This window comes from Micrasema longulum, unplaced genomic scaffold, assembly GCF_059751315.1.
Source record: "Micrasema longulum isolate JH-2025_06_02 unplaced genomic scaffold, ASM5975131v1 h1tg000430l, whole genome shotgun sequence".
Taxonomy (NCBI): Eukaryota; Metazoa; Arthropoda; class Insecta; order Trichoptera; family Brachycentridae; genus Micrasema; species Micrasema longulum.
The window spans coordinates 666413-678607 of NW_028277630.1; the positions used below are offsets into that span (position 1 = coordinate 666413).

The 12195-nt window shown below is 31.2% G+C and overlaps 1 protein-coding gene across 1 annotated transcript in view; it reads right to left on the reverse strand.

Moving 5' to 3' along the window:
- The window catches only part of futsch (microtubule-associated protein futsch), a 242363-nt gene that overhangs the window by 45629 nt on the left and 184539 nt on the right, over nt 1-12195 (reverse strand). The window contains exon 6 of the mRNA XM_088226424.1: nt 4416-4597. Coding sequence (XP_088082550.1) covers nt 4416-4597 — 182 coding nt within the window. The remainder of the gene's footprint in view (nt 1-4415; nt 4598-12195) is intronic.

Here is a 12195-nt window from a genome sequence, read left to right on the forward strand (position 1 = left end):
TAGATACGTCGATACAAACCAATGTCGCATATAAGCTCATTGACATAAATTTTAAAATAACGAGTTGAAATTAAAGTAGAAAAACGTATAAATCTCAAGACAAAGGTATACATGGCCCTTAAATTAATATTTTTTAAACTATGAAATTATTTTTACGACAATAACAGCGTTACTGATATTTTTAACGTAAGTATATGTAAAGCATCATTAATCACACCGATATGCGATACTTTGAAATCCTTAAGGGATTGACTACCGACTCCTATTGAAAATGCTACATCTATATGAATTACTAGTGTCAGCTTCGCTAAATAATTATCATTTCGACATTGAGCTATCAATATCCATCTAAAATGTAAATATATTAGAAGTTTGTTTTTCCTATCAATCAAAATAAATTAAATCCGAAAAGTTATTTATGGTGTAACTTGATTATTAATCTCTTTTGTAAAGTAATATAAATTTGTCAGATTGATAGAAAAATTTATTAATTTATATATAGTCAGGTATCGCCAACAATGACAATCACTCTGACAAAAGTCTCTCTGTCCTGTGCTGCCCGGAAAATCTGCTCCACAGTCCTGAAGCCAGCCCAGTCTCGTATATTTCGCAGCGGGACATCTGTCTTCTTGCAGTCCCTCGGTGACCCTCAATCTTGCCTTTCAAATTTAAATTAAGCAAGTGGTACTTTTTTCCACGCATAATATGCCCCAGATACTAAATTTTACGAACTTTTATGGTGGTTAAGAGTTTTCTGTTCGTTCTAGCTCTACTTAAGACTTTTGAGTTAGTTTTCGTTTCGTTAAGCATTCTGCGATGCAACCACATCTCAAAAGTCTCTGGCATTTTCATAATGTTCATCTTCAGAGTCCAAGTCTCACAGCCATACAACAATACAGACCACACATAACATTTTACCAATCTTTGCCTTATTTTTAAGTCAAGATAAACATTGCAGAAGAGGAATTTCATTTTATTAAAAGCAGCTCTTGGTGTCTCAATTAAGTATTTAATTTCTTTGTCCGGGTCGAGGATCTATGTTAGAATGCTGACGAGATACTTAAAATTGGCCACTTTTTCAATGTCACGTCCCTTTAATTTGAAAGAAAATGTGGAGTAATCAAGTAGGCTACATGTTATCCATTATATTTTACCATCATTAATTGTCAAACCCAGTTTGCCAAATACATCTACACTATTTAACAGCTCTGGAAGATCAATAATGGTATCTGCCAGCAAAACAGTGTCGTCAGCGTACCTGATATTGTCGATTACAACTTATTGATCTCCAAGCCTTTTTCGTTGTTGTTCAGTGTTTTCTTAAAAATATAGCCAGAATACAAGTTGAAAAGCAAGGGGGACAGGATGCAGCCTTGGCGCACTCCCCGTTGAATGGGTATTACATCTGATATTTCGTTTCCGCGTCTGATTTCAGCTGTTTGGTACTAGTATACAGTCGTCATAAGAAAGAAGGATGCATCTAACATTTTTTTCGAAAATAATTTAAATACATATTTGGAATCAGGAAAAAATACGCATCTACTAAAAATCCACCTATCTTCCTAAAATAACTGCAACCCTATTATTTTCACTAATAAATGAGACTAAACTGCAAAAAGTCTTGAAAATGACTAAATATAAAAGGCTGTTCCGACTTATATAATTATTAAAGACTGATTAAAATACTTATTTTTTATTTTCTTTCGGTTTAAAACCTCTGAAATAAATGTACCTACTCGTTTTTAATTAAATTTAAGATCTGCTGGTAATTTCGAAGTTAATGGATTATTAGGTCGGCGTTACTAGTTTGAAAAACAGTAAACGTCTATTTTATTTGGTTGAGTAGAATCGATTGGCATATTAACACAAAAAAAAGACGTTACTTAATTACTAAATTAAAAGGGGTTTTCTAACTAAAAACGTATTTTCATTAAAGTATAACATATTTTCTTGTATTTTTTTTACTAAAAAGAAGATGAAAACGTACATTTTAAAATATATAACGTAAAATTCGCATAATAATAAACTTAATTTTTGTACTATTTTTCAGACAGCTAATTTTTCAATCTCCGAGTTACAAAATATTTATTTTCTCCGTTTTTTGTTTGATATAGAAATGTTCTTCTTTCTTATGACGGCAGTATGGGTTTTGGATAAACATTTGATCTTTGGTGTCTATATTACTGTTTGTTCTCAAACCAACAGTGGTACGTGAAAAACAATTACACTCCCTCAACATTTCCATAAAATTATAATGTTTTACCATGTCAATTGCTTTTTCATAATCTATAAAACATGGGAAAATCTCTTTTCTCCAATCAGGCACATCTGCAGCAAAACATTGATAGCTAATAAAGCCTCTCTTGTACTGAAGGAAGGCATTTCTAAAGCCAAACTGCGTATCATCCAGATCCTGTTCGCACTTATTCCGAATCCTCGCATGTATCATTTTAAGGAATAATTTCAGTATATGATTCATCAGACTGATTCATAAGTCTGTAGTCACTGCATTTTTTTGGGTGCTGTTTTTTGGGCAATGTCAGAAAAGTAGATCTCAAGCAGTCTATGGGATAACCCCTGTGTCATAAATAGCATTAAATAACCTCAGCAGGTAGTCAATAATATCATCACTGATGAGCTTCAATACCGCAACTGGAATATTATCTGGTCGGCAAGCCTTTTTTTTTCTGAAGTGTTTATTGCATGAAGAATTTCCGATTTTAATACTGGTGGTCCATACAAGTGATTATCATTATAAAGTGGATTGTTAGATCTAATATGATCGGGTTGTGGTCCAGTGGCTAGTGTCTCGGACTTACGGACCAAAGTTCCGTGGTTCGAATCCTACTTTACCCCAACTTGATTCCATTTTCTAATAGTGAGTTATTTACAACTCGTTGAAAATGGCCCTCAAAATTTAATATTTTGGTAAATCATAAGAACGCAAATATTTTTTTATTATTATTTTTTTCTAAAATTTTTATTCCAGTAAAATGGCTATAAAGTGCAAATAAAAAAAATTGTCATTAAATTCTTACCTCAAGAATAAACTTCTCCCATGTAAACATAATTTCTTTTTATTTATTTATTAGAGTCGTCAGTCAAATGTGATGGAGTAGTTTTTCGTATAAATTCTGTTAATTCTTTTAGTTTTTGATGCAGTTTATCAAAGCATTATGTTTTTTTTAAAATGGGCCATATGTATGATGTTCTTTGTCATATATAATTTCTTTTTAATATTTTTAAGTGGTTATTTATGCACACAAAATACCAGTAATACTTAAATAAAAGAAAATAAAATACGAAGTGACCGCCATCATCGCTTTCGCGACGACTTTAAATTTGAGTACCACTCGTTTTTTGTTTCTGTAACTGACTATAGTCACAACATGCAGCTTTGTTATACCGCTATTAGAAGGAAGGGGAGTCATGTGCCTAAATACCGCACGGAATGCATGACCGACCAACAGAGGGCGCTGTCAAAACTTTAAAAAAGAAAGAACTCTTGCTGCTTGTATTAGATTTTTTGCCCCCACTGCTATAAACTGTTATTTACAAAACCATTTTACAAAACAGTTTTATTTGTGAAACGGTAACTGTTATATTTACTACTTTTAAATAACCGAAACGCTCATCTCTAATTAAGACACGCTGCAACATATTTCAAGAATAACGGTAAGATTTTTTTAAAACGTTTTTTTACAATATATTCTAGTAAATAAAAATGGTTTCATGTTCTCGAAGCCACGCAAAATCGTATATCAAATTATAATAGGAGCTATATTATAAAACTGTGTTTAACTTCGTGTGTTACAGTTTTGGTATTAGCGTCAACGTTATAAATCTCTTTTAGACGTAATTACATTAATTAATGTCTTCTTTATCACCCACTGGGGACCAAAAGTATCGGAGCGATGGTGGTAATGTGTTAAATTCGTAATGTTTCGTAACATCGTTCAATGTTTAAAAAAATATAATGAAATTTATGGAAGTTACACTAATATTTATAGTTTCAACGTTTTCATTAGTTTCAAACTGTTCATATATTTTTTTATTATCTTTAAAAAAGGTTTATTTTTTAATCACTCATTTAGTAAGAAATTTAAACGTATTTTTTCCAAGATGGTCACGTGTGCAGCGGTTTTTCAAAGTCACAATGTTACAAAGAGAAAACTTTTGAAACATTTTGGATCAAAACACATAAAACTCTAGATAAACAATACAATTGTATTTTTTTTTTGTATTCATCTTCAATTTGGTTTTAAGTAATCTGACGTTTTTCTGCCTAAATTTATTGTTTCAGTGCCTTATGCATTATCGGGTAATATAAAAAGATCTTTTGTTGTTAAATATTTTTGTTAAATTGATATATTTATTTACCAGGAGCACATGATAAGGAAAAGTAAAATAAATACCTGCAGGTTGCAGAAGAAATGTCCCAATTGTGGGTAGACCGGCGCATCGCGCTTGCGGCTTATGACAGAGCTCAGACCGCGTCCGGAGCAGTTGTTGAGCCTGGTCAGAAGTACGGCGTCGACTCTGTCCAGGTGACGCACGAAGTCCCAGAAGCAGGCTTTGCGGGTGAAACCGCCGTCGACTGTAACAGGAAAACAAAAATATGTGAAAGTAGCGAACTACTAAAAACACTCTGGAAAACATGTTCACATACAAATTGATCTCCAAAAGAGGTGACATATATTGGCCTTTAACGCAGTCCCGAATTTACCTCTATGGCCTTTTGTTGTCGGGATATCTAAAATCGAAAGTTTGCGTCAATGAATCGGGTTCTATGGTGAACTTAAAAAAAACATCCGACACGAAATGGCAGCCATTACAGAGACTACGTGCCGAGCTGTCCTAAGGAATTTTGCTGTTGGTTTGGATGAGTGCCGTGAGAGTAAAGGATAACATTTAAATGACACAATTTTAAAACGTAATACTCTAAAATGTGTTTTTCAATATCAAATAATGTTTTTTTGATGGACGCCTCTCTTTTATATATATGTCGCTAAATAAAAAAAAACACATTATTAAGGGACATTTGTAAAATGATTTGTTATCCGGTAACTGATAAAATAAACTTCGTAATATTATGTTCCTCATAACCTAAAAGTTTCCTTCACTTATTTTCTTGTTGACATGTTTGTGGAATAAATTAACACAGGATGAATGTGTGAATAGAAAGGTTGGATGAATACAACCAACAATGATTCTGCCGGACCAGTTAAATTGAAACCTAGTAACTAAATCTGGTAAAGGAACACTCAATCAAAATTTAGAGTAAGAATAAGTTGATGTTCGTACAATGCGTTACCTGTTCCTTCAGCCATTGATTTTTTTAGTGTCTTAACGTTCAACACGCCCAAATCAACGCAGTATTCCTTTCATAATTTCGTCGTTTGATTGTCTCAGAAATGGGTATTATAACTTGAAAAATTGCCATTTCCGCGAATGATAAATTCCACAATAGTCTAAAAGGAATTTCTATAATACTTGAGTGGAGTTACGCTACCATAGTTGCTTATTGCTTTCTGCCATTAGCCACAATTTTCCTTATACAAAGCTGTTCTCTTACGGTTTTGTACATTTTCTAATAAATATTTTCCACTCGAGTCCTCCGGGTCCAAATAATACAAATAATACTTCCCGGGAGAGCAAAAACGAGTCGAGAGTTTCTCTAAAGTGTTTATTCTTTCGAGATCTTTTCCTCTTATATTACGTCTGTAGTTTTCCCGTTGAAAAAAACTGCTTCCCAGTATTTGCTGTTCTCTTGGTGGAAAATAACATTTTATGAAAGAGATAATAAGAATAAAAAAGAAAAACTGTATGTAAATGTTTTGAGGCATTGATAACCTTGAATGACAGTTATTTATACAATTATTTTCGCAATGTAAAAAAATAATGAAATTGAAGGTAACTTTTAAATATATTCTCCGAGTTATATAGTAATATTATATTACGAAAATGGTGCTATAAACGATATCCATTGTTGAAATTAGAATATAACATATTATAGTATATTCTTTACGATACTCAATTATTTTCGCAATCTAAAAAAATATATATTATAACAGTTTTAGTACAATTACAAATTAACTGATCTTAAATTTTATATTTAAATTAAAGCAATTGAATAAATATCACTGAAAGGTAAAAATACTATAATCTCTCTTCACCACGTCCGGTATACTGCACGCACAAGCTTAAAATGAGAGAAAAAAGTCAACACATCTTTTACTTTTCGACTTGAACCTTTATTTGGCTATCCTTTCTTCCAGTTTTAGCATAAGGAGGTCAAATTACTACGATAGCAATGATAGCTAATACAGGAAGATACTGTAAGAAATCATGGAAAAAAATATCCTTAGCATTATTTGTGAAAAGCGACCACACCAGATGCGCCTCTGATTAATAAAAATAGTAATATTTATTTCAATGGCCGATAGTTATAATTCTTTTGTTCGTTGTCTTTTATTCTGAATCTTCGGCAATGAACAAAAAACGTAACACAAATGTTAAATCAAAAGTCGGTTTTAAGTTACGTAGAATATATTCTTAGCAATAAGTGCTTATATTGTTGTACTTACATTAAAATATAAATAAAATATGAACAATATTTTGAGTTTGTCCAAATTTTTGTAGACAAGGACTGGATTCAACTCCCTGGGGAGCTGATAACATTACTTCACAAACATCAACAGATGAAAGAATTGAAAGAATGTAGTTGTTCAAATGTGGGCAGAATGGTGAATGTTACACAGTGTGTAAAGTGGCCACTTAAATCAGCCAATGACATGTCATAAGCCCTGTAGATGCCTAGACTTCTATATTACCTTTTCTGAAATGTTCTTCATCTCTGTTGTAATATGTTAATGAAATAGTAATTAATTATTATGAAATCGAATAAAAAAACTAGGATATAAGTAACTGGGTCGAACATCGGAAAGGATGCATTATTATCGGACCGTTAGATAATGAGATTTAAACATTCATATAGAATGAAGTTAAATACAGACATTTGCACGCTTCCGTATCTGCATATCAAATCCTCGTTTCTTCACTTGTAAAACTTTAAATAAGCTTAAAACTTGGCGTGTTAAAAGTTATCCTGTATCGGATTATAGTCCACGTGTGTAATGCAAAACTCACTTACCCCTTCATAATATTGGATATAAGGCACTACCAAGTTTCTTGGCCAGAACTGGAAAACTAGTTACTCGTTTCGTATTCAATTATAGGGGAAGGAAAACATTTCTTGTCTAGGAAAATAATGACAGCCATTTTGTTTTTATTGGACTTCAAATAAGTTTTACAGTTAGTCTATTTTATTGGCTATCTACCATTAACTTTATCATTTTAGATTATTCTTGCCTTTCAGTCAAGATAATTATTATAACATATATCGGCTTCACTTTTGTTCGTGCCATGTATACATAAAACACTTTTTAATAAACATGTAAGATAGTTTAAAAATCACAACAGGGATAGAGAATACCTTAAATAAGGGAATACGGAAGTCTAGGCATTTACAGGGCTTATAAAAAATTGAAAAATTGTTTTCAGACGTTGCCTAGTAAGTAAAATAATTTAGTCAGATTAATCTCTTCACAACAATAAAGGTTTCAGCTCTTTAACTTCACTAAAATCAACAAATGGAAAAATTTAAGAAATATGGATGTTCAAACATAGGCAAAATGGTGAATGTCACACAGTGTGTAAAGTGGCCAATTAAACCAGCCAATGACAGGTTATAAGCCGTGTAAATGCCTAGATTTCTATATTCCCTTATTTAAGGTATTCTCCATCCCTGTTGTAATTTGTTAATCTTAATGACTCCCGGGGGGGTGAAATCCAGTCTTTTGTCTACAAACATTTGGACAAACTCAAATATTGTAATGTAAGATATTGATGAAAACAAAATATTAGTTTTTTTTTTCAATTTCTAGAATATTTATGTTATTTGTGGAAATTTCTCGGATGTGGTTCTAGAAACAAGTAAATTGATCAGTAAATAATAATACAATTTACAAAATATCAGTTCTGGAGCTAAATAATTGGGTTTATAACACTTTTTTTGCTCTCTCGACAAATTACAAATTTGCACTAACTTATACTATTTATGTCCGCCCATCAAAGATTTCATATGCAAATGTTAAAAAACAATGACATTTTTAATTGTTGGGAATAAATACGTATATTGGTATAATTAAAATTGCCGAGTTTTTTTTGCGATATTCTCATAATTCTGTCCAATAAATGATTATGTTTATTGACTATTTTATTTTTATTAATATCCCTACAGAGATGAGGTAGATTTTTTTCAAATTCAGGATTATGGATATTCGAGCAATGACAGGTCACAGGATTATGGATATTCGACCAACGACAGGTCATAAGCCCTGTAAACGCTCGAATATCCATAATCCTGAATTCGAAAAAATTCTACCTCATCTCTGTAGGGATATTAATAAAAATATATACCTACTCCCCCTTGGGAGAAATCCAGATTTGTGTATGTACAAAATACACGTACCAAAAATAATGTTGTGATTATTTTATTGTATGTTTTTAAAGACGCACGTTCGTAGGTACCTACTTCTAATTACAATAAAGACATAATGTGTTTGAATATCATCAAATACGTTTAATTTTGTTAGATTTCTATGCTGAATAAATTAACCGTTTACCATTTAAGGACCGCAATTTATTATCCTTTAATCCTTCGTTTCATGAAGCCGTTGTTTTGTGGGTGTCGTGATAAATTCTTGTAATCCTTGACCGACCGCCTCGTAATTCAAACGACTTTCTCATCTCCCGCGAATCCTCTTTAATTATTTGTTCTTGTGAATAAGCGACGGAATTAAAATTTCAGCATATCAAACCCGGAGGATCATGATAATATAGAATTAGGAGGAGGGATCTTTGTATTGGGTTATTGCCAGGTAGCGTTTCTAGCAAGCCCGTATATTAATACCCGTTAAAATATAAATTTAACAGCCTATCACAATGAACATGTAGGTATTACTTTTAAAATAAATAGTTTTTTTTTTCTATCATCATTAAAAACATTTTCTGTTTATCCATTTAGTACCTGTGTTTGGGATATTAATATTTACATCAAATCAATCTTCGATTTAAACAATTTCGAAATGTTGGTTTACGTTCTCGTTTCATGACAGTTCTGGCTATTTACTGTCAAATCGTGCGTTTCGCAGTCAGTTGTCATTTGACACGTAAAAGAAATGAATTCGTTGCATTTTTCTCGGATCGACAAATTTGCGCTTGCATAATATTTAGTGTAGATACAATGTGTATCAATGCTATTTTCTTATAAAATCTAACGATTGAGTACACGTCTTATGAAATAACAATCATAAATATAAATCAACAAAAAAATGATTTGACATTTTAAGTTTTTTTTTCTGTACTGAAATGAGATAATTATGACAAATATGAAAATAAAATCTCCAAACATCGCCAGAGAGCCCTAAATGAAATAATGATCTGTTTTAAGGAAAACTATCGATATTACGTACTTAAATCGCGTTTTAATGTTAAGATGCGTAGAAAGATCCCTATGGAGAAAGATTTATCTCTCGTAAAACGCAAAAAATAATCATAGGATATTACGGATTAATTCAAGAAATAATGATAGGTACAATCATGTTGCCATTTTAATAATATTATGGTGTAAAAGTACTATATATATATTTGATTTACTGATCTCCTTCACATTTATATAAACTAAAACCCTATCTAACAGATGTTAATTAAGATTAGCGATACCAGGGTTTGTATTAACTTTTCTAACATCATACATTATGGAAAATATAAATCTAGTACAAGGTTTTAATATCACAAATTTAATATATTCCTTATAACCAAGATATCACGTAATTAAAAAAATAATTATAGCATGTACTTTACTATAATTAATTTAGGTATATATGTAGTTATTTTATTATAATATATTTTTTTACGTGTAAATACCTCACTGGGAACAAGCCGGGTCGAGATATTCATTTGCATTATTTAATTTAATGATGAAATTAAAATTATTTCATTACCTTTATACCAGTTAATATACATATATCGTAAAAAAAAGTTAAAATGAAAGACAAGTTACATAGAAAGAAGAGCGATAAAAATTATAAATATCTTCTGAAAAAATAAAAATAATATTTTTATAAGAATACCTACGCTTTTAATTTGTGTAAGCAAAATAAAAGATGACAAATGATATATTTTTCAGTAAAAAAAATAAAACAGATCGGAAGATTAAATAAAAATATTGAAAGATATAATACTCGTATTTTTTTTATTTTCTGAGAATACTTGTAAGTCCTTTACCTACAGCAGTTAAAAAATCCTGTCAAATATGTTTCTTGCATAACTATAAATGAATTAATTTTCAGAAATGCCGTTGGTAAAAATTGTCTATTCGAACCTTGAATAAATTAAAACAAGACAAATCAAAGCAGTACGAAGAAATATTTCTATAAACGCAACTAAAGCTTTGTGAATACTTATATCTTTTCTCGTCTAGATTACTGTCATTACATTTCATTGAACATACGCAAATCTCCCATACAATACCAAACTGTTTTCAATGCAGCAGCAATGTTAATTACGAAAAAAAAAATATTCTCACATCTCACAACATCTTCGAGACTTGCACTGGTTAAAAAGCCCAGAGATAATAAAATACAAGCTTTGCTGGGCAGTGTGCAAATCCCTTCATGAAATGGCTCCAAGATATCCATCGGACCCATGTATTACAGAAAAAAACGTGTCAAGAAAAGCTGCCCAAAGAATAAGTTCGAAGATCGTGCTTTTGCCGTTGCCGGCCCCTCTGTCTGGAACCAATAGGGTAATATCACATACTGCGAATACCGATTAAGATATGAAATGGATTTAGAATAATTAATTGTATTTTCAAAATGAATATGGATATTGCGGAGAAATGTTTTTAAATATGACTTGAAAAAAGAAAAAAAAATCACTAGACAAAGCGACATGTTTGCCATTGATAGTTGTGACGTCAAAATTCGTGACGATGTTCTAAAAAAAAAAATCGAATGGATTGGAACCAAGTTGAAAATAAACATGAATCGTGACGTATTAGGGGCGTGGCCAATGCAATGATCGTTTTTGCGGGAATTCAAATTTACAAATTTAAAAACATGTTTCATGCCACTAATAAGTAGCAAAATCTTTTTTTTTTCTGGACAGTATTTCAGAGATCCCTATTACTTTAAAAATGTTTTTAAAAAAAGGGAAATTTCACTATTACCTTCACACTTGCGAATCATAGATAGCCCCAGTCTTTTCAGATCTCAACTAAAATCTCATTTCTTTCATTTGTCATACCATCGGTTTTAAATCAAAAAATATATGTAATTTAAGTTTAGTTAAATGTGAGTTCTGTACCTTAAAGCTGAAATGCTGGAAGTCACATTTGGTAAATTGTTCAGAAGAGCGGTTCGAAGTTGTAAAACTGTTTCAAATGTATCTTTCGAAGTAAAAACCCAATTAATTGCTATTTTTTTTGGATTTATCATATGAATATTTAAGAAAAAAGCATTTAAAATATTGACTATTAAATAACTATGGGACTTCAATGTTTTTTGTTTTAATCGCTCGGCCCGCGCCTTAGTTCATCCTCGGACTTTAGTATAAACAGTAATGTAAAATATTAAATTAAAAATAATGAATTTATAAACTGTACTTCGGCAAAAACATTGAACTAGGTGTCATTAATTAAAATATTAATTCTACATGAAAATAACAGGTAAATGTAAATTTATTGACATGATATGAATAGCAATAAAACAGTTATTGAAAGTAAACAGCATGTGAAAAAAGGCATAGTAAAATAATGAAATTAACGGTAAAAGAAATGACATTGATTATGACAATTAGACTTAATCTTGTGCAAAATTTCTCGCAAAACTCGTCAGAAGTAGTTTGTTTTAAAAATGGTGGAATTTATTCGGTATCCACTGCTTTAATACCAGCAAACCGTTGAATTTTGTTGAAAGCATGAATATTATTACTGCACTACTGGTGTTTTGGAACAAGATATTTCAGTAGTGGTATACCGGAAGACTCCAATGTTTTTAGCATGAAGAGAATATGAATATATGACCAAAATGACATTTATAACTCAATTTCGCAAAAAATGTGACGTCCAGC